The following is a 24,850-nucleotide window of genomic DNA, read 5'->3' as shown; positions in this document are numbered from 1 at the left end:
TGAGTGGTATCAGTACATGATTTAAATGGCTGAGTGGTATCAGTACATAATTTAAATGGCCGAGTGGTATCAGTATTTGATTTAAATGGCTGAGTGGTACATGATTTAAATGGCTAAGTGGAATCAGTACATAATCTAAATGGCTGAGTGGTATAAATGCATAATTTAAATGGCTGAGAGGTATCAGTACATGATTTAAATGGCTGAGTGGTATCAGTATTTGATTTAAATGGCAAAGTGGTATCAGTTCATAATTTAAATGGCTGAGTGGTATCAGTATTTGATTTAAATGGCTAAGTGGTACATGATTTAAATGGCTAAGTGGATTCAGTACATAATCTAAATGGCTGAGTGGAATCAGTACATAATTTAAATGGCCGAGTGGTATCAGTATATAATTTAAATGGCTGAGTGGTATCAGTACATGATTTAAATGGCTAAGTGGTACATGATTTAAATGGCTAAGTGGAATCAGTACATAATCTAAATGGCTAAGTGGAATCAGTACATAATCTAAATGACTGAGTGGTATCAGTATTTGATTGAAATGGCTAAGTGGTATCAGTACATGATTTAAATGGCTGAGTGGTATCATTACATGATTTAAATGGCTGAGTGGTATCAGTTTATGATTTAAATGGCTGAGTGGTATCAGTACATGATTTAAATGGCTGAGTGGTATCAGTACATGATTTAAATGGCTGAATGGTATCATTACATGATTTAAATGGCTGAATGGTATAAATGCATGATTTAATTGTTTGTGTGCATGGTGATACCACTCTGCGTAGTATCAGACTTTGAATGGCTTAGAGTTTTAGTGGGCTTTTATTTGACTCAGTGGTTAAAAGGCTTTTATTCCTTATGTTTATGAGTCACATGACTATAAATGTAGAATCATTCATGTGAGATTATTTTTGTAGCTTTAAAAAAGTCAATACTTCTGTAGTTGTATAGGCAATGTATAGTGTCACTGTATATTGATTGTCATTACAGAGATATGTACAACCATTTGTATGGGCAATGTTTATTGATTGTCTTGACAGAGATATGTACAACCATTTGTATGGGCAATGTTTATTGATTGTCTTGACAGAGATATGTACAACCATTTGTATGGGCAATGTATATTGATTGTCTTGACAGAGATATGTACAACCATTTTTATTGGCAATGTTTATTGACTGTCTTGACAGAGATATGTACAATCATCTGTATGGGCAATGTTTATTGATTGTCTTGACAGATATGTACAACCATTTGTATGGGCAATGTTTATTGATTGTCTTGACAGAGATATGTACAACCATTTGTATGGGCAATGTTTATTGATTGTCTTGACAGAGATATGTACAACCATTTGTATGGGCAATGTATATTGATTGTCTTGACAGAGATATGTACAACCATCTGTATGGGCAATGTTTATTGATTGTCTTGACAGAGATATGTACAACCATTTGTATGGTCACTGTATATTGATTGTCTTGACAGAGATATGTACAACCATTTGTATGGGCAATGTAAATTGATTGTCTTGACAGACATATGTACAACCATTTGTATGGGCAATGTATATTGATTGTCTTGACAGAGATATGTACAACCATTTGTATGGGCAATTTTTATTGATTGTCTTGACAGAGATATGTACAACCATTTGTATGGGCAATGTATATTGATTGTCTTGACAGAGATATGTACAACCATCTGTATGGGCAATGTTTATTGATTGTCTTGACAGATATGTACAACCATTTGTATGGGCAATGTTTATTGATTTTCTAGACAGAGATATGTACAACCATTTGTATGGGCAATGTATATTGATTGTCTTGACAGAGATATGTACAACCATTTTTATTGGCAATGTTTATTGATTGTCTTGACAGAGATATGTACAATCATCTGTATAGGCAATGTTTATTGATTGTCTTGACAGATATGTACAACCATTTGTATGGGCAATGTTTATTGATTGTCTTGACAGAGATATGTACAACCATTTGTATGGGCAATGTTTATTGATTGTCTTGACAGAGATATGTACAACCATTTGTATGGGCAATGTTTATTGATTGTCTTGACAGAGATATGTACAACCATTTGTATGGGCAATTTTTATTGATTGTCTTGACAGAGATATGTACAACCATTTGTATGGGCAATGTATATTGATTGTCTTGACAGAGATATGTACAACCATTTGTATGGGCAATGTATATTGATTGTCTTGACAGAGATATGTACAACCATTTGTATGGGCAATGTATATTGATTGTCTTGACAGAGATATGTACAACCATTTGTATGGGCAATGTTTATTGATTGTCTTGACAGAGATATGTACAACCATTTGTAGGGCAATGTTTATTGATTGTCTTGACAGAGATATGTACAACCATTTGTATGGGCAATGTTTATTGATTGTCTTGAGAGAGATATGTACAACCATTTGTATGGGCAATGTTTATTGATTGTCTTGAGAGAGATATGTACAACCATTTGTATGGTCACTGTATATTGATTGTCTTGACAGAGATATGTACAACCATTTGTATGGGCAATGTGTATTGATTGTCTTGAGAGAGATATGTACAACCATTTGTATGGGCAATGTTTATTGATTGTCTTGAGAGAGATATGTACAACCATTTGTATGGGCACTGTTATTGATTGTCTTGACAGAGATATGTACAACCATTTGTATGGTCACTGTATATTGATTGTCTTGACAGAGATATGTACAACCATTTGTATGGGCAATGTTTATTGATTGTCTTGACAGAGATATGTACAACCATTTGTATGGGCAATGTATATTGATTGTCTTGACAGAGATATGTACAAACATTTGTATGGGCAACGTATATTGATTGTCTTGACAGAGATATGTACAACCATTTGTATGGGCAATGTATTATTGATTGTCTTGACAGAGATATGTACAACCATTTGTATGGGCAATGTTTATTGATTGTCTTGACAGAGATATGTACAACCATTTGTATGGGCAATGTATATTGATTGTCTTGACAGAGATATGTACAACCATTTGTATGGGCAATGTTTATTGATTGTCTTGAGAGAGATATGTACAACCATTTGTATGGGCAATGTTTATATTGATTGTCTTGAAGAGATATGTACAACCATTTGTATGGTCACTGTATATTGATTGTCTTGACAGAGATATGTACAACCATTTGTATGGGCAATGTGTATTGATTGTCTTGAGAGAGATATGTACAACCATTTGTATGGGCAATGTTTATTGATTGTCTTGAGAGAGATATGTACAACCATTTGTATGGTCACTGTATATTGATTGTCTTGACAGAGATATGTACAACCATTTGTATGGTCACTGTATATTGATTGTCTTGACAGAGATATGTACAACCATTTGTATGGGCAATGTTTATTGATTGTCTTGACAGAGATATGTACAACCATTTGTATGGGCAATGTATATTGATTGTCTTGACAGAGATATGTACAACCATTTGTATGGGCAATGTAAATTGATTGTCTTGACAGAGATATGTACAACCATTTGTATGGGCAATGTTTATTGATTGTCTTGAGAGAGATATGTACAACCATTTGTATGGTCACTGTATATTGATTGTCTTGACAGAGATATGTACAACCATTATGGCACGTATATGTATGTATGGCAATGTTTATTGATTGTCTTGACAGAGATATGTACAACCATTTGTATGGGCAATGTATATGATTGTCTTGACAGAGATTTGTATGGGCAATGTAATTGATGTACAACCATTCATCTTCTACTTATAAAGCTAAAATTGTATCCCATGACTTAAAACATCCACTTCTTAAGAATTTTGCATATCTGGAAAAATTAAAATACTCTTCCTGGTAGAATTTTATGATTTACTATTTGTTGTTTTATATTTACAGGGTCAGGAATTTACAGAAGAGTTTTTGTTAGAGTATCAGAGAGAAGATGGTGGTGAATGGATGAGATTCCGTAACAAACGAGGAGAGGAGGTTGGTATCTTTATGTCAAAATAACAACAATGTATGTCTATCAAAAATGATTTAAGTAATTAAATTTAATTTTTGTTTTCACATGAGACCAGAATCATTTCCATGTAGGAAACCTGACAATATTTTTGTAAAAAATGACCAACATCCTAACGTTAATTTTTTGGCTGACACTTAATGTTTGGGATTTTATTGTTCAGTATATAATTATTGAAAAATTAGTTGTTTTATGATAAACAAAAATAATTGCACCAGAATCAAGTTGCAGCAAGAAGTATTTTTATTTTATTTTATTTTATTTATTTATTTAAGTCTCATTCATGTACATACACAAATAAAATTCATAAGCAAACATAAAACACAAAAAAGTACATGACCATTCAATCATTGAATTATAAGAGACTAGTAAAACATTTATAATAACACGATAAAATATCATACTAATCATAAAATTATATCCAATTATAAATAATAACTAACTACACAGTACAAAAACTATAAATTAATGGAAAGAAATATACATTTATATATTTATATGATTAAAAAAAAAAACAGTCGCTATTTTTTATTATTTCAAAGTAAGAAAAAAAAATAAAAATAAATAAAAAAACATACATCAAAACATAAAAAAATATATATATAAAAAAAATACAGTAGCATGTTCTATATAAAATATATTATTTACATAAGTAAGATTGACGACGTTGAAGAATATTAAAACAGGTTTTGGCACATTTTCTGACTAATGGTTGACTAGAGAACAAAAATGCAAGTTGGTTGTCTTTGCTTAAATTAATAAAAGAAGGTTCGTGCAACACAGCCTTAGAGATTAATTCTGATCTAAAATCATCATATACTGGGCAGTCTAATATAACATGCTGTTCATCTTCAAGTACATTACAAAAAGGACAGTGGCGTTCATCTAATCTCAGATTCTCGTACCTACCCGTTTCGATACGAATAGGGGCTACCCCACACCTAAATTTACAAAACGTTGACCTATGCCTAGGGGGTAAGATCATTTTACAGTACTCTTCTGACGTATGTTCCTGCTTAAAAGTTCTATAGGTTCTCAGCTTATTCAGACCCCTACCTGACGGGCCCACTGTACAATTAACCGAACGGATCCATTCAGCCTTAAATCCCTCCATAGTCAAAGATTCAACCTGGCGCACAAAGGAAGTTTTAGCAATGGGTGAAGACAAGTCGCAAAACATACCAAGATTTAATTCATTCCATTGCTTTTGGACATGATAAAACCAATTTTTACATTGAGGAGCACCTTTTGTCAACGACCAAAGTTCAATCCGTTTATTTAGTCTACAAGTATTTGTTTGGGAAAGGCGCACCCAAAAAATGGCCACTGATTTCCATTGCCGGACCAAAGGGGGGACCCAACCCATATCTCCTGAAACTGCTGCATTGGGCGTATATTTTCCCACCCCAAGGAAGAATCTCATAGCTCGATTATGGACAGCATTTATGCAAGAATATGACTTATGACCCCATAAGGAAGCCCCATACGCAATAACAGGCCATACAACAGAGTCATACAATTTAGTAAAAACGCTATGAGGAACCCCTCCAACTAACTTACACTTGGCTATCAGTAAGCCTAACGCACGGCTAGCGCTTTGTGCCACCATCCTAGCTGTAACATTGAAATCGACATGCTCATGCAAAACGATTCCCAAATATTTGTATTTATCAGCATAACTTAACGTATCATGACCACATTTAAAGACAAAATCTGATCTAGTACAGGATTCTGGGCGGAAATGAACAATGTTACTCTTGCTTGTATTTATTGACATGTCGTTTATACTACACCAATCGTGTAGACCATTTAATAAACATTGTAAGTCACGCTCGGTTTCTGCAAGTAGCACAATATCATCAGCATACAAAAGTATACATACAATTTCATCATCAATTGTTACACCAATATTAAGAGACTTTAAATACAACGCAAGATCATTGATATAAAGATTAAAAAGTAAGGTGATAAAACACAGCCTTGACGTAAGCCACAGTGGACGTCAAACCAGTCAGTAGTGAACGAGTTAATTCTAACACATGATGCTAAAGATGAATATAAAGACTTAATGGCTCGTAACATTTTGCCACAAACACCAGTAACTTGTAATCGACTCCACAACTTAGAACGATTGATTAGGTCATAAGCTTTACGAAAATCGATAAATGCTGTAAAAGTACTTTTTTTCATTTTCTTCCTAGTATCAATTAGGTTAACAAGAGATGAAATGTGATCAGTTGTGCTTCTTTTCCTACGGAAGCCGTTCTGTTCATCAACAATAATGTTATTGGCTTCAGACCATGAACTCAATCTATCATTTAAAATGTTACAATATAACTTATACATATAACATGTCAAGGATATACCCCTATATGATAAAGGATCCCTACCATCTGCAGTTGATGACTTTGGTATTGGATTGATTAGGCATATGTAGTGGACACTTGTTTATTTTGTGTTCTATACAATCTTCTATCCCTTATTTTGAATTCTATTATACATGCAGCAAATTATGAATATAACTGCAATTATGGTAAAATGGAAAAAAATATACAGATTAATAAATTATTGAAAGTTAATCAATTTAATTTGAATTAAGCTTATTTGCATTATTTGCGTTCACTGCAAAACAACAACTATATTTCACTTCTAAAATAACAAAGCATTTCTTATTGTTACTGATGAACAAGACACCCTGAACTTGAATGTAAACTAATATGTTTTAAATGAATTCACTGTCTTAAACCTGTTTTGGATTGGAAATCTAGAATGTTTTGATCTCACATAAATTATGGGTTTGAAAATTGATAAAATCTAGTATGTTGTCATGTGTCTCTTTGGTTCATTTGTAAATTATAACAGAAAATTTACTAACATTTTAGATATAAAGAAATGGATTCAGTCACTGAATTGATATGTTCAGTTGACATTATATAAAGATGGTGGTAGGCCATTACCTCCATAACAAATATGTCAAAACTTATCACTCTTTCTGGAGCATCACCAAAGGTGACCATAACAAGATAAATGATAAATAAAGTTCAAAACTTGTCTCTGATTTCTCTATAAGTTTTATCATTACTGCTACAAAAACATTAAAAAAAACATGCATTTATCACAAACAGGTGTTTCACATATGCAGGATTTATAATGTCAAAATAAAATGATTAGGTCAAAAAAATGGAGGAGCACCATATTGTATCAATCAACAGACTTTACTAGATTTTAGAATATATTTGTTTTGCTGTCATTTTAACATTAAGATATAATCAGGGATAAAGATAAGTTCTCACTAGGATTTTGTTAAATTCTGTGTTAACACTAGTAATTTGGATAAATGTCCATTTGATTGACCAACAATTTTTCTAGTGTCTAGGGGATTATATCTTATATCTGGAAAGTTACAATTTTGTCTGTTTACTGTTTTGTTAAAGAATTCTTCTGGGCTCAGGTGTCAAATTATGTTGTCAAACTTTGTCAGAACGATGGCTGCCATGTGTGTTTTAGGCGTCAGAGTTTTACAGTTAATTGTTTGTACATGTGTGTGATAAAGCATTCTGGGTAATAATAGGGTGTGAAGCATACAGAGCAGTTTAGAAAGCTTGTTTATGATTATTTACGATCCATGTATCCTTAAATTTCCAACAAATCTAAAATATTTTTTTATTATTTTTATATAATACTGAAACTTGTGTTATTCTAAATGGTTTTTTATCTACGTTCTTCAAAGTTAAACGAGGCTGTAGGCAAGGTGATCCAATTTCACCGTATATTTTCATGTTATGTGCAGAAATATTAGCTATTAAAATAAAACAATGTAACGATATTAAAGGTATACATATAGATGGTGAAGAATATTAAATTACACAATTTGCAGATGATACATCACTATTGTTAGATGGTACTGAAAAATCATTAAATAATGCTCTAAAATTGTTGAATATATTTTCAAAGATTTCTGGACTAAAAGTAAATTTTGATAAAACCAAAGTCATTTGGATAGGTTCCCTTAAGTACAGTACTAGATCAATCAAGACAAAATGGAAACTTACATGGGGTGATACACAGTTTAAATTGCTAGGTTTGATATTTGATGTAGATTTAGACAAAATGATTGATTTGAATTTTTATGAAAAACTACAAAAGGTAAAAAATAGTATAAGTCATTGGAAAAAAGAATGTTGACACCAATAGGTAAAGTCACTGTTGTTAAGTCTATTTTACTTCCATTATTTACACATTGTTTTACAAGTTTGCCAACTCCTAGTGCAGTATTTTTAAAGACCCTCAATGATATATTTTATGACTTTATATGGGGAGGCAAGGCAAAAATAAAGCAATCAGTTATGACAAAGACATACAAAGAAGGTGGTCTTAACATGGTTGATATTTATAGTTATATACACTGTTTAAAGATAAAATGGCTTAAAAGGTATGTTAGTAATAGTGATGGAAAATGCTTTAACCTTGTAAAATCACTGTTTAATATTGATAAAATTTTTGATACTGGAAAATTGTTCTGTGATTTGATTATTAATAAGATAAAGAATAGATTCTGGATTGATGTTTTGAAAGCCTATATTGTACTTATTGATAAGCTTAATATAGATGATATTGAACAAGTGCTACATATGCCACTATTTTATAACCATAAATTGTTAACAGGAAGTAATATTTTTTTTCGTTAAAACCTTATATGATCATAGATTAAGATTTGTAAAGGACATTTTAAATCAACATGGAGAATTTTTAGAATTAAGCTACATAGAACAAATTACATGTAAACTAATTAATTTTTTACAGTATCATAGTTTGAAACTGGCAATAAACAGATACACACAAAACCTTAATATTTGTATTCAAAACGACTTACTGTATGTTCAGTATCCTATTATAAGTTGTTACATCAATGAGATTTGTCAATAACATCATAAATATGTTTATAAAACCATGGTAAAAACTATAGAGATACCAACATGTAAAGAAAAATGGACATTAAACCTTGGAGACATTTCCCTAAATTGGCAGTTTATATATGGTTATGTATTTAAATGTACCAAAGATTCATACCTACAATGGTTTCAGACAAGAATTATTCACAGAATATTGGCAACAAACTCTCTTTTATTTAAAATGAAAATAGTTAATTCTAAAATGTGCACTTTTTGTGAATGTCAAGAAGAAACACTGATACATTTATTTTGGGAATGCAAAAAGATTCAGCCAATATTTCAGTTTCTGAAAGAAAATATACATAATTTTGATACCTTTTTTAATTGTAAATCATTTATTCTTGGCTGTGAAATAAATGACTATAGATATGATATTTTATTTTTAGAATTAAAAAGATATATATATTTGTCTAAGCGAAAAAAAAATTGTTACCTACTTGTACTGGTTTTAAAAATAGTTTGAAATTAGCTTGGAATATTTATAAAAATATAAATTTGACAACAGAAGAAATCAATAGATGGGCAATTGTTAAATCTCTTATTGTGTAACTGAAATAACTACATCAAAATTTGGTTATTCCACTTATATATAAAAGAAAACAACTTCAATGCATACAAGATATTTTTTTCAGATGTTAATTTTTCTTTTTTTTCTTCGTTTTATAAACTAAATAAATGATATAGATATTAATCTTATTAATTACATGTATATGTGTTAACTGTTTAATCATTATGCAATGTGATATAATGACATAATGTATATGATTTGTTTGATATATATGTTGAGATGTTTGTATAATTATATGACTTGATTGATATATACATTATGATTGAATTATATTTGCAATACATGTAAGGTATGATGGGGATGCCCTCGACCCCTTCAGACCTATAACGAGGAAAATAAACGGGGTTACCCAGTTGGGGCCTCAAAAAAAAAAAAAAAAAAAAAAAAAAAAAAAAAAAAAAAAAAAAAAAAAAAAAAAAAAAAAACAAATCTAAAATAATGGGCTATATACAAAACACTATCTTGCTGGTAAGAGACAACCAAAAGTTACTAATTGGGCACTAATTTGATTTATGAAGAAAACGTAGTTCCAGGAACTTTTTCTTTTATCAGAGAATGGTTGACAGCCTAGACAGGTTATCATGCAGGCATTGGTTTCTAATCTCAAATTTGTAAAATGGAAGACATATTCAGGACAAAAAGTAAAAAAAAGAATTATTTATTGGTCAATTAATGGTTTATTGACAGATTGATTTGCTCAGACAGTTTATCTTATCAGTGAATAAAAGGACAAATCTTCAACCTTTCATCTCTGCCATTATAAAGAACATGACTCTACATGTTTCTATGTAAATGATATCAAAAATGCTATTTTAAATTATCATGGTATCACTCAGTTTACAGGTAGGAATAAGTTCAAGACTATTTTATAAATAAGTTTTTCAACTTTTGGCTGAATGTGAACCAGTTCTTATAAATATTCTTCTTCCAGAATTTGACCCTGTAGTGGAACATAGAGCATATGCCAGTCTACAGTTACAAAGCAGAGAATAAAAATTCAGTTCAAAGTAAAAAAAAACGTAAAGATTTTAACTCTGATTAAAGATATTTTCAAAATCAACCAACCAGACTTCATCAAAACTGTGCAATTGACCACCGCTGTTAAATAAGGTGCAATCTGCTTAATTGTGCCTTTCTGGACATCCCAAATTAAAATTAATATATTTTCATGATGTTTAAATAAACCATTATTTTGATGCTGCCAACAGTTCCCAAATAACCAGAACATGGTATGAGACAGCCAGTTTGTTCCAGTCATGTTGGCGTCCCAAATAACCAGAACATGGTATGAGACAGCCAGTTTGTTCCAGTCGTGTTGGCGTCCCAAATAACCAGAACATGGTATGAGACAGCCAGTTTGTTCCAGTCGTGTTGGCGTCCCAAATAACCAGAACATGGTATGAGACAGCCAGTTTGTTCCAGTCATGTTGGCGTCCCAAATAACCAGAACATGGTATGAGACAGCCAGTTTGTTCCAGTCATGTTGGCGTCCCAAATAACCAGAACATGGTATGAGACAGCCAGTTTGTTCCAGTCGTGTTGGCGTCCCAAATAACCAGAACATGGTATGAGACAGCCAGTTTGTTCGTCACACTTAACTTTTTGTGGACAAGTTGGTATCTCCAAAAGTGCTAAAGGGAATGATTTGAACACTCATTTGAGAGCATAATTGAAGGTCACTGACAAAGGCCCATAACTCCACATGGATTTTGACAGTATAATGGTCTTTTTTGAACTTAGTTAATTATACTTTAATCAGACTCTTGTTTTACTATCAAGAACTGAGAGAATAGTCTAGCACTTTTGTTTGTTTACCATAATTAGATTTTTTATGTTTCCAATGTTTATAATGATTTGTCTGCAGTGAACTGTTGCAAAATAGGTAGAGCGTTGGGACTGTGAATCAGGACCTGGGTTTGATTCCTGGACAGTGCAGGTCACCTTATATGTGATTAATTCTATGGTCATTATCACTGTACCTTTGCCCGGGCATGTACAGAAGTTATCAGTTCCTTCTGAAAGTGAAGTCAACTAGTACTGGTAACCAACTTGTTCTGGTGAATTCAAAGTGGCTAACTGCTATAACCCAGATTGAAAACTACCAAGACTGCTACAAAATGTGCTCAAATCGTTTAACATTTTACATAAGCACATGTTTTATATCTCCTGTGCATATTGAATGATACTTTATCTATTTTTGGATAATTAGTATCAAAAAAATTAATCTTAAGTAATTCATTTTTGTTAAAATATTGCTTTTCAAAGAGATGAAATGTTTTTACTACCAAAAATAGTTGTTATATTAGATGTAAATCAGATGCCAAAGATAAATAGTGCTGAATAGTACAAAATGTCTGACAGTTTGCAGCAATAAAAGTGGAAGCATGTACTTATTGTGTGAGAGAACTTCCCCAGACATCAATTTATAATTCTGTTTTCTACTCTCTTGTCATTTTAATTAATCAATACCTAGTAATTGTCTATGGTTAACCATTGTGTTCTATGAATAGAATGGATAATTTCTTGGAATTTCATAAACATATTAATAGTTAACAAAAAATAGAGAATGATGATCTTTTTGATGAAAGATTAAAAATTTAATTAGGCTGAATAAATAAATTAAAACAAAATGTGAATCTTAATTGGAGTCTAGAATGTTATCACCATGAATACAAGTTTTATTAAAAATTGAAAAATTAGGAATTCAAAACATAACAAATTCATTTCAAACTTGCAGAAAAGTTAATGCTTGTTGCACACAATTAAGAAATTACTACATGAACAAAGTTTAATGTGGATTTTGGAATATACAGGAGAAAATCTTGACAGTTATAACTGGCTAACAATTTCTCCAGTGGAATTGTAACAGCATGATTCATACATTGTTCAGTTTTCTCACAATATCTTTCCATGTTTAGTGACTACATTGTCTGATATTATAGATGAATCATGCCTGCTTTGTCACTGACCAATAATATAATGTTGAACATATTAGGGGAAACAAAATAATCAGATTGGACATGGTGTTGTGAACTTATCACTCCTAATTCGATGTGTCAAAGTTAAAAAAAACGTCAATTTCCCTGGAATATATTTACCTATGTTTTATATTCAGAAAAAAAAATAATTTCAGAAACAAAACTGACATAAAACTTTGTAATAAAGTCTGACAATATTGAGAAATTTTAGAAATGTAAAATGTTATAAAATGATAGTACATGTAATTGGGAATTTTATTTAAAAGGCTGTCCTAAAGCTATCACATTTCTGTCATCTTTAAAGGATTTTAAAAACCATTGTCCTTTAATTAGAAACATTTTATAAACCATGCAGTTCCCTGAATATGTGTTGTACAGAAACAAAATCAAATGTGGAAATAAACTGACAAAGTAAAATGTTGATGCCTTTGTTGCTGATAGGAGAGAATTGACCCTATTCATTAGAATTTGCAAGCATCTTATGATATTATACATATTATATGCTCATATAGCCTCAGTGTAGGAAAAAAAATGAAGGAAAAAAACAACAACTTTCTTTTAGAGCCCATTTCGTCTGATCTCAAAGAATATGATATCTGAAATATTTTCATTATGATTAAATATGATATTTTAATGGATGGCTGTTTACTTTATGTCAAAGTTGATACTGTTTACAGTTGTTTTAACTTCTGAGAGATTTTTTTTTGTTTTCTTGAACAAATTCAGTTATTGTACAAATGTAGTTTAAAGGAAAATAAAGAATAGTTTGACATTTACTGCAAAAGGGCATAAAAGTGATTGTCTGCTAAATATTGAAACAGTTTAGTTAATCTGACAGTTTGAATGTTAGTCTAGTTACAGCTGATATTTGTCTTTGATTTCATGACACTTTTTGAACTGAAAATTTCCAGTATAAGAGGGTCACTTTGGTCTTGCACATGCAGAATGTTATTTGCGGTTTGTACTGGTCAAACTATGTAGAGTTGGTGCCCCTAAACATGGACCCGAAATAGACTTACTCCAAAATTAAGAATATTTGGATTTTTCTCATTTTTTAGTCAGCACAACAGGTTGACAGGTTGTGCGCCTTGAAGCTAAAACGGTAAAGGTTTGTTTGTACCTACGGATTAGCTGGGAAAAATCCTTATTTAAAATATTAATATTTAAACAAAGTCATAATTATAGTTGTGTTAAAGATTTGGGATAGGTGAATGAATTGATGAATTATTTTAAGACGCAGGGCCATTTTACTTTTCAAAGGTTTACAGACAAACTACTAAGCAGTGATTACAGAAACTTTCCTATTCTAGAATTACATGGATTTTTCTTTTTCCTTTGTAATCAGATTGGCACCCTGAAGCTGGATCTTTGTTATAAATAAAGATAGAAAAGAAATCTCACATTATCTTTTGGCTTTCTCTATGATGGTGTAGGAGAACAAAGCAATTGCAATGGGGAAGCTTTTATATTAAATGTTCCTTGCCATTGACAGTATTTGTAGAAGAATTGTAGCCATGTTTAGATAGCTTGGAAAACCTCGTTATCACACAATTAAGATCATAGCAAAATTTTCCCAGAGCCGGCTGACAAAACACACACATAAAAAAATGTTAAGAGACATTTGTTTGTATGTTGAGTCACCAAAGGTATCATTGGTTCCACTGGTATCATTATATTTTTTTCACAGACAAAATTCAGGGAAAGATGTTGCTCTCTGTAACTTTGTTAAGATTGCATGGACTGGAGGGAGAGCTCGATTTCAGTAATTAGTCTGACTCTCAACGACTGTCAGGGAAAACAAGTAAAAAGATAGTAAAAACATGCAGCAATCTAGATTCCTTTCTCCTTGGTTTTCATGCTACTCCTGTCAAAATGAAGAGAATGGAATAATTAGATTGTTATGTCAAAAATATAAAAACAGTGCCTAGTAAATGAGTAATTGTTTTGTGTGTTTTCTTCAGATTTTATTGCCATGTTGAAATTGTATGGCAGTTGTTTTAAAAAGAGATTTTTATTTTCATTTTGTTAACTTCCTGCTAGTCTGTGTAAAACCTAATTGAGCATGGAAGTTTTGATGGTTACACTTGATGGTTATTGTTTAATTATTAAATTCAGAATTATAATTAGACAGTTAGATTTTTCCACAAACTATTATCACCTGCATAATATTTTCAAGTTTTGTTTCACAGATTTTATGAATTGCACCTCTTGAATAATTTCAATTTTATATTCACAGCGTTTTGAGGGGAATGGTAACACCTACTCGGCAGAGCTGCGTCAAGTATCTCCACCCATCATTGGAAAACGTATACGTTTTATCCCGTACTGCCGTAATCCACGCACAGTGTGTCTTCGAGTGGAACTGTATGGATGTACATGGGAAGGTACTTGCCAAAGTTTTTCATATCAAGGATACAATTATCAGCCAGAATTCAGATGATCGCTTGTAAAAAACTATTAAACTGCAAAAAAGTGTTCTGAATTTTTAAAAAAGCAAATTTTGAAACAAGAAATAAATATTTTAACCAAAAGCAACATAGTTGATTAATTCACCTTTATTTTTTGTCTAAGAAAGAAAATTGTGCTATTGCTACAGTACAGTCATGCAGTCAACTGCTGTTGCCATCAACATATTTTATCTCACTGTAAACAGAACAAAAGAGAACAATAGAATTTATTCCGTAACATTAGAGTAAGGGGCCATTGGCCCTCTATTAAACAAAAATCTATTAAACGTCTGTCCCTCTGTCACAGAACTTGATGGGCAATTTTATCTTAAAGGAATTCTTGAAGCAATAAGATTGGGATGGCAAGAAATTCTTAACCCTTAAAGTGCTGGAACCAAAAGCATTTTAAGCCTTTGCCACCAGTATAGAGCCAGCAGTCTGATATAATATTCTATGGTCATGTGATAAGAAAAATAAAATCAGAAAAAGCCTAGTTTTCCTACTGTCATATAATTCAGTAAATTGTATTCAAGATTGTATTCCTTGATACATGTGTCAAAATATTTCACAGAATTTCAAACTAGTTTTTAAAAAAAAGGAAAACATTTCTTCAGTAATTTTCTTTATGTCTTTTTATTATTTCCTTTTTTTTTGAAATTTGCCAATTTTGTTTATAACTTGGCAGAATCTAATTCGTACAACTGAAACATTTAAATTGAATTTTGTTTTTGTTGAAATAAACATTTTATGGTTAGGACCTAATAGTAGGAGATTTCATTTAATTACAAGGAAATTGTATTCTTTGAAAAAAAATGCAAGGAAATTTTTATTTAGTTCATAAGTCATTGCAGTTTTAATGCATGAAAAGATTTTATCAATTTTGTCACATTAGTAAAATCTATGAATGAATGTTTCTCAGTTCTATGTGGTTATTTAAAGTGATGAATAATGTCACAACCTTTTTGGCTGATAATCTCTTGTCATATTGTACAAATTCAAACACCAGAGCCTGATGTTTGTAATGTGAAAATATCTTGTTACTTCATGGAAGGTTTGCTGATTTACCCAGTTTAAATCACCCTTAGAACTCTTGCTCACCAGAAGAGCTTGGAATAAGTCAGCAATTTAGATTAATTTAACTTATTTTGGCCAAAACTAAGATCATTTGTGTTGGAAAAACTCTGTATAGTATAAAATTACAAGTTATTTGATATGAGTGGAATTTGCTCGGAATTTTTAATGAAGGAGAAAAGAAGTAGGAACATGGAGCTAGAAGATTTTGAAATTGTTAACTTCATGGGTTTCTTCAGTTTTGTATAACCTGATTTGATGTAAATCAGAACAGATGTATGATACTAAGGTAGAATTTTGTCATAATGAAATCTGAATCCCTATGAATTACTCAAACTGCATGAAATGGCAATTTTTTGTATGCAAGTATTTTATTCATGGTATTCTTCAAGTGCTTGAAATAAAGGGGAGTTAAATTATTTGTTATCTAGGTCACAGGTGTAGAAAATTTATAGTGTTGATATATTTATGCCCCCATTTTGAAAAAAAGGGGGTATATTGCTTTGCACTTGTCGGTCCGTCGGTCCGTCGGTCCGTCGGTCCGTCGGTCCGTAGACCAAATGGTTTCCGAGTGATAACTAAAGAACCCTTAGGCCTAGGAACTTCAAAACTTGGTATGGTGATTGGTCATGACCAGTAGATGACCCCATTGATTTTGGGGTCAAGGGGTCAAAAGGTCAAGGTCACATTGACCTTGAAAGCAAAACCGGTTTCCCGATCAATAACTAAAGAACCTTAAGGCCTAGGAACTTCAAACTTGTATGGTGATTGGTCATGACCAGTAGATGACCCTATTGATTTTGGGTCAAGGGGTCAAAGGTCAAGGTCACATTGACCTTGAAAGCAAAAACGGTTTCGATCAATAACTAAAGAACCTTAAGGCCTAGGAACTTCAAACTTGGTATGGTGATTGGTCATGACCAGTAAGATGACCCCTATTGATTTTGGGGTCAAAGGGTCAAAGGTTCAAGGTCACATTGACCTTGAAAGCAAAAACGGTTTCCGATCAATAACTAAAGAACCTTAAGGCCTAGGAACTTCAAATTTGGTATGGTGATTGGTCATGATCAGTAGATGACCCCTATTGATTTTGGGGTCAAGGGGTCAAAGGTCAAGGTCACATTGACCTTGTAGGTAAAAAACGGTTTCCGATTCAATACCTAAAGAACCTTAAGGCTTAGGAACATCAAACTTGGTATGGTGATTGTCATGATCAGTAGAATGACCCCTATTAATTTTGGGGTCAAGGGGTCAAAGGTCAAGGTCACATTGACCTTGTAGGTAAAAACGGTTTCCGATCAATAACTAAAGAACCTTAAGGCCTAGGAACTTCAAACTTGGTATGGTGATTGTATGATCAGTAGATGACCGTATAGATTTTGGGGTCAAGGGGTCAAAGGTCAAGGTCACATTGACCTTTTAATTAAAAACGGTTTCTGATCAATAACAAAAGAACCCTTAGGCCTAGGAACTTCAAACTTGGTATGGTGATTGGTCATCATCAGTTGATGACCCTATTGATTTTGGGGTCAGGGGTCAAAGGTCAAGGTCACATTGACCTTGTAGGTAAAAACGGTTTCCGATCAATAACTAAAGAACCTTAAGCCTAGGAACTTCAACTTGGTATGGTGATTGGTCATGATCAGTAGATGACCCGTATAGATTTTGGGGTCAAGGGTCAAAAGTCAAGGTCACATTGACCTTTTAATTAAAACCGGTTTCTGATCAATAACAAAAGAAACCTTAGGCCTAGGAACTTGGTATGGTGATTGTTATGACCAATCAGATGACCTGTATTGATTTTGGCGTTAAGGGGTCAAAGGTCAAGGTCACATTGACCTTGTAGGTAAAAACGGTTTCCGATCAATAATGAAAGAACCCTTAGGCCTAGGGACTTCAAACTTGAGATGGTGATTGGTCATGATCAGTAGATGACCCCTATTGATTTTGGGGTCTAGGGGTCAAAGGTCAAGGTCACATTGACCTTGTAGGTAAAAACGGTTTCCGATCAATAACTAAAGAACCTTAAGGCCTAGGAACTTCAAACTTGGAATGGTGATTGGTCATGATCAGTAGATGACCCGTATAGATTTTGGGGTCAAGGGGTCAAAGGTCACATTGACCTTTTAAGTAAAAACGGTTTCTGATCAATAATTCAAGAATGCTTAGGCCTAGGAACTTCAAACTTGGTATGGTGATTTGTCATGACCAGCAGATTACACCTATTGATTTTGGGATCAAAGGGTCAAAGGTTCAAGTCACAATGACCTTGTAAGTAAAAAGATTCTGATCAATAATAAAGAACGCTTCGGCCTAGAAAACTTCAAACTTGGCATGGTGATTGGTCATGACCAGCAGATGACCCCTATTGATTTTGGGTCAAAGGTCAAGGTCACATTGACCTTGTATGTTAAAACGGTTTCCGATCAATAATAAGAGAACCCTTAGGCCTAAGAACTTCAAACTTGGCATGGTGATTGGTCATGACCAGCAGATGACCCCTATTGGATTTTGGGGTCAAGGGGTCAAAAGGTCAAGGTCACATTGACCTTGTAGGTAAAAACGGTTTCTGATCAATTTACTAAAAACGCCTAGGCCTAGGAACTTCAACTTTGTTTGATGATTGGTCGTGACCAGCAGATGACCCCTATTGATTTTGGGGTCAAGGGGTCAAAGGTCAAGGTCATGACCAGTAGATACTTTATAACCCTTATTAATTGTTTGATCACTGGGTCAGAAGTCATGCATAATAACCTTATCACATGACTAATTGGCTGCTGATAGGGGGCATACATGTTTTACAAACATATCTTGTTTAAATATGTATTTATTTTAGATTGTTTATATACATGTACATACATTTGTTTTTATAAAAATGATCCAATAGTTGTACAAAATCATGCGTAACATTATGTAGTCAAGAGTCAATTCGAGCTATAATGGAACCAAATAAAAAGATTAATATTAACAACACATTAATGATAATTTTTCATCAACTTTTACATGCTCAATTATTTTGTTGTTGTTTCTTTCACTGAAAATATAAATTTTGTTCTGTACTTTTAGGTAATCATTGTCTTTTAGCTTAATTGACATCTAAATATGTTAATGACTGTTTCAGACGGCATCGTGTCATATTCTATGAGACAGGGAGATAAACGTGGTGCTGAGGTCGACTTCTTTGATTTTACGTATGACGGTATAATAAGCCAGAACTACCTACATGATGGGCTTGGACAGTTAACTGATGGGGAGGAGGGAGACACAAACTTTCGTCTTGACCCACAGAATCTTGGAATAAAAGGATATGAGTGGGTCGGCTGGAAAAATGATACTTTAATCGACCCCGGTCCGGTTGAAATCTTATTTAAATTCAATACAGTTCGAAACTTTTCGTCTGTGATGTTATTTTGTAACAATTACTTTACAAAAGACAACAGAGTGTTTAAAACAGCAGTTATTCATTACAGTATTGGTGGAAAATACTTCAAACAGAAAAAAGACAAGTTCTACTTCATACGTGACACAGTTGTGGAATATGCACGAAATGTTTATATTAAGTTGGATCATATTAATGCAAGATATATAAAATTAGAACTTTATTTTGATGCCAAATGGATTTTAATCAGTGAGGTGCAGTTTGAATCCAGTAAGTATTTTCTCCCTTCTGATGTCATATTCGTGCTTAATCTCCACTGCTTTAAATGTTTATGTTCTGCTTACATTATCAATTAAACAACCAAAGATTGAAGTTTTTTTTTTCTTGAAGAATTTTCCATTTAACTATGTTAAGTAGCTGACTTAGGTGAGAAGAGTGATTGGTTAATGGAAAATGCAAACATTTTTTGAGATATTGTATAAAATTCTATAATACTGTTTTCTTATGAAGGACTCCCCTGATGTATAACCAATATAAATAATATTATTCTGTGGTTTGGTTTTATGCATGTTTAAACAATTGTGCTAGACTAATGGATTAAAATACAAAAAAAAATCAAATCAATTTGAAAAACTGTCTATGCCTCCAGAAATGCTCAGGCAGAAACTGTCCTGGGGGAATTGTGTTGAAATTCAAATAAAGTATTATTGGAAAGCAAGGTGGTCTGTAGACACATGAGAATTGTGGCAAATTGCTAAAATGCATTTGCATCCAATTTCACTTTCCCTATATATTGCTGATAATTGTTTTAGTTAATATCACAAATTTTGTGAATACTATGTGAAACTAAAGTTAAAACCCCTGTATTGAGGTGCATCTTTTAATAGAATGTCATTTATTTGCAAAACATGTTTTTTTATTCACATTCCTCTTTATTCAATGTCGAAGATTTGATGGATGGAAAATACTGGATGGAAAATCTATTTGTATTAATTTGATTTTAGTTTAAGGTTGTGCTTTAAGTAGTATAAGACACAGGTGTGTATTGAATGAAACATGAATTGTAGATTTAGATAGGTCTGTATTGCCACAATTGATGAGACCAAACAACAGGTCACCCTTCCTTCCAAAAAAACAGCAACAAACAAACCAACAAAAACACACAAAAAAGACAAAAAACATTTGCCTTTTCTAATTTATTTGATTTTTCTTTGATTGTTAAATAATATTTATTTGAATTACAGAACCTGCATTTGGAAACTTTACTAATGAGTTGCCTCCCCCAACTACAGTTTCTACAACAACAGTGAAACAGGCTGGCAAAAATAAGGGTCAAGAAATGGTGGCTGATCCAAACTCCAGTGGACCTACAATAGATCTAGGTAAATATAAAATATTTTTAAAACTTATTGCTTGTAATATCACACATGTCTTTGATATCATAATAGGTCACTCTTCAAAGTCCTTTACTTGAACATGGATTTTAAGAATTATGGACCTTAAAATGTGTCCTGTTTAAAGTTTTCCATGCAGTATATCACTTCAATCTTTATGATCATCATTTGAGGTCACTTTCAAAGGTCAATAACTTTGACATGGAAGTTGACTGTTAATGGCCCTTGGTGATCTTAAAAAAATCATTTCTGGCTGAAGTTAAGTGTTCACTTGAAAGTGAATTCATGTCATCAAGATTTTAATTAAGGGTCTTTGTTATGCAGATAGAAATATGTATATTATATTATTTTGTTGTTCCTGTAATATATGCTGGCTATTGTCTGTAAGAACAGTACTACTGACTTTGCTTGTTTTACCTGATGTAACTTACAGAATAACAGTTATTTTTTGCATAATTTGATACATTAATTTTTGTGTTTTTTTGTTAAAAGTACTTTCTTTGTATATTTAACAACAGTAAAGGCTATTTCAATACTTTATAAATATATTCATAATATGAAGGTGGTCTGCTTGTTTGTATATTAGTAAAGGTTTGAATTCTTGTTGGATCATGTGAGGTTTGTGGAAGGGCTGGTGGTTCTAAACTGAATGAAAACAGTGAAAGTCATGTAACTTTAGGTCATACTCCACCCTTATAGCTTGAATTTAGTCACTTTTGAACCATTGTATTGTATACATGTATCTAGTATGCTATCTGTAAGTCCATTGTATTTAGTGCGTACTAGTTTTGCTGTACTTACATGAAAGAATTTTAACAACTGATTATACAGTCCCTTGTAGCAGATTTATCAAGATTATCAAATGCCTACACATGTTTTCTTAATTATATGCCAATTGTATGAACTATATAAAATCATATTACATGGTTTGGCATCAAGTTTTAATATAAAATTAACAAATGTAAAAATTAGTTACAGAATTTGTCATTCCCTGAAGGATTATTTGTTTAGGAAATTACTGTTTTAGCTGTTCCAGAAATATCCATTAAGAAATATGTAAAAAATGTGTTTTACATATTATTTTATGTGAAATATGATAGATTTTATAGATAAACTTTATTTTGTGCAAAATGTTAAATGTAAAATAAATGACTTGATTAGTGGTTTAATTTCGTTGGAATATGTTCTAGAATTACACTACCAAGCTGTGCATTTAGTTAATGTGGGTTGATATTCCCCACCCAACACTGTTAACAGCATGTGTTATGTAAACTTGTTAAATTAATGTGAAACTGTTGAGAAAATGAGAAAAATAAATCTAATTTTCAAAGTGGAAGTAAACATTAATCAACAGCAAAAAAATGGAGAATGGTTGTTATGATAAAGTAGTTATTGTTGTTTTTACATCACAATGTACTAAAATGCACTATTGACACCCATTTTTATCAAGGGTGAGTTTGTAATAAGCCTTGATTTCTTGATACAACATACAAGTCATGTACTTGCTTCATTTATACGTAAAATATCAAAATGTTTAAATATAAAAATTGTGAATATTATATTTGTTGCAGGTTCTGATCATAACCATGATGACTATGTACCAGTTGATGTAGGCAGAAAACATAATGAGAATGATATACATAAAACAGAGGAGAAGAAATCTTTTGAAGAGCAATATATTGGAATTATCATTGGAGCTCTAGCTTTCCTCATTGTTGTTTTATTTGTAATTGTTCTATTTATCATCATTCGCCATAAGAAGCGAAAACATAACAATAATCGACTTGGTATGAAACCTGTCGTGGATCATGTGACTATGAACATGAATCACGTTAATACATTTCATCCGACTTTGACGGGCAAGATGTCAAATGGCACAATGTACAAGGGTCTACCAGTTGATGATATGGATGAACATCATATTTGCAATGGTGGGGATAAAATTTTAAAAGGATACTCTGAACCAAAAGACTTAATTCAAGGTCGTAATTTGCCAGACCTTCCATCTAGTTCTGAAATGCAAGGTAGAAACTGTGTTTGTAAGCTTCATGCCCTTACTTTATATCGCTAATGCCTGTGTGAATATATTCAAAGCTTTTAGATGTGTCTTGTCCCATGTATTCTTGCGCATGTTTATATAAGAACATAGCCTTAAACATCTAGTTATTTTGTCATTATTACAGCTAGATTCCTATAAATTCCTGCATGATGTGTTTATGTGAAATTCACATCAAATAATTGAATTCCTAGAAAGTTGTTTTTCAGGGAAATTTATAAAAGGCATGTTTTCCTATAGTGACCTTCAATTGAGTGATTTTGGTTCATGTATTATATAGTTAAGATACTAGCATGTTTGCATGTTTCTAATTTTGTTACTATCTTTAGAATGCTTTTAAAGTGCTTCTTTCTCTCTCTTCACATGAAATGTTACCTTTATATGTTAATTAATATACATAGTACATAAGGGAAAAATTGAAATTGCCAAAATAACTTGGGCTTCACAGCATATCATAAATCTTATCATTTTATGGGTTAGGCAAATAATACATTAAGTACTAAGATTTGTTTTGTCTTTACCCATAAGCATTTAATACATTGTGTTATTTAGCTCCTTGGGATATTTTATAAGTACAGAGAACTAAAGGAGTAGTTGTTAAGCTTATTAGTTACAGATGTTGAATATGTAACCGACTATTTTACCTGTTGTCATTGAACAAGTACCTGAATTAACAAATATTTTCTATGTGGTTACTTACCCTTGTTAGCAGAAGTGGATGTCATAGGACTTTCATAGGCAAGTTATACGACTGTTTTATGAACTCATCCTCTAACTCCCATAATGCATTTTCATCATTTCAAATGCATTTTTGTGTACATAGTATTAACAAAATATGACTTTCATGGACATTTTTAGCCCCATGATTATCCTGGAACATTTTCACATATAATATCTATGAAAACTTTTGTGAACAAGTTAATCTAATATGATAGTTATTGTGGTATTACCCCACCCTCTCATTTTCTGTTTTTCTGACATAGAAGAATATGTTGCTTTGAGTTTACAAGACCTGAAGTTTATGGTTTTATTTACCCTATTTCCTAAAACTTCAATATAAATCTGGCTGTAAGGATATGACTAGAGATTATGTAATCTGATGTAATCTGTTAAACAATTTGGATACAAATCAAAATACCTAATGAACTTTCTCTAGTTTTACATATCTATATTACCTCTTGTCAGTTATTGTTATACCCTTGTAAGTCATAACTACCTGTACATTACAGATCAGTTTACATTAATATATGTACATATACTGTAGTATTAGGGACCAGTGTACATTAATATATGTACAAATACTGAAGTATTAGGGACCAGTCTTCAATAATATATGTACAAATATATGTACAAATACTGTAGTATTAGGGACCAGTGTACATTAATATATGTACAAATATATGTACAGATACTGTAGTATTAGGGACCAGTGTACATAAATATATGTACAAATACTGTAGTATTAGGGACCAGTGTACATAAATATATGTACAAATACTGTAGTATTAGGGACCAGTGTACATTAATATATATTCAAATACTGTAGTATTAGGGACCAGTGTACATTAATATATGTACAAATATATGTACAGATACTGTAGTATAAGAGATCAGTGTACATAAATATATGTACAAATACTGTAGTATTACAGCTCAGTGTACATAAATATGTGTACATAAATATGAACAGTTATTGCAGGTGAGACATTTAAATCTAGATCCCTTGTGATGGTCCATTACACTTTACACAATTAAGAATTAATTGTTTCTCTGTAATAAAGTAATTTCTTTATCAGATACATTATCCTCCAAAATACTTTGATTTCTTACATTCCAATTAGAGATCATTCTGGATCTTTTTTTGCAATATTTTTCTGCAGACAAGGATAGATATGGTTAAAACTAATACAGCATAAGTTACTGCCTGTGACAGATTGGCACACCAACTTAA

The 24,850-nt window shown here is 32.1% G+C and overlaps 1 protein-coding gene across 2 annotated transcripts in view; it reads left to right on the top strand.

Annotated features, from left to right (window-relative positions):
- LOC132726880 (discoidin domain-containing receptor 2-like) overlaps positions 1-24,850 on the top strand; it is a 106,919-nt gene that overhangs the window by 66,917 nt on the left and 15,152 nt on the right. The window contains exons 4-8 of one of the 2 annotated variants that reach the window (XM_060712290.1): positions 3,931-4,020; positions 14,789-14,936; positions 19,192-19,719; positions 20,694-20,831; positions 22,415-22,774. In XM_060712290.1, the coding sequence (XP_060568273.1) occupies positions 3,931-4,020; positions 14,789-14,936; positions 19,192-19,719; positions 20,694-20,831; positions 22,415-22,774 (1,264 nt within the window). Of the gene's footprint in view, positions 1-3,930; positions 4,021-14,788; positions 14,937-19,191; positions 19,720-20,693; positions 20,832-22,414; positions 22,868-24,850 lie in introns of both variants that reach the window. The other variant, XM_060712289.1, reaches the window with a different exon arrangement.

This window comes from Ruditapes philippinarum, unplaced genomic scaffold (assembly GCF_026571515.1).
Source record: "Ruditapes philippinarum isolate M1 unplaced genomic scaffold, ASM2657151v2 ctg381_1_1_1_1, whole genome shotgun sequence".
Classification (NCBI taxonomy): Eukaryota; Metazoa; Mollusca; class Bivalvia; order Venerida; family Veneridae; genus Ruditapes; species Ruditapes philippinarum.
This window is presented reverse-complemented; position numbering and strand designations above follow the sequence as displayed.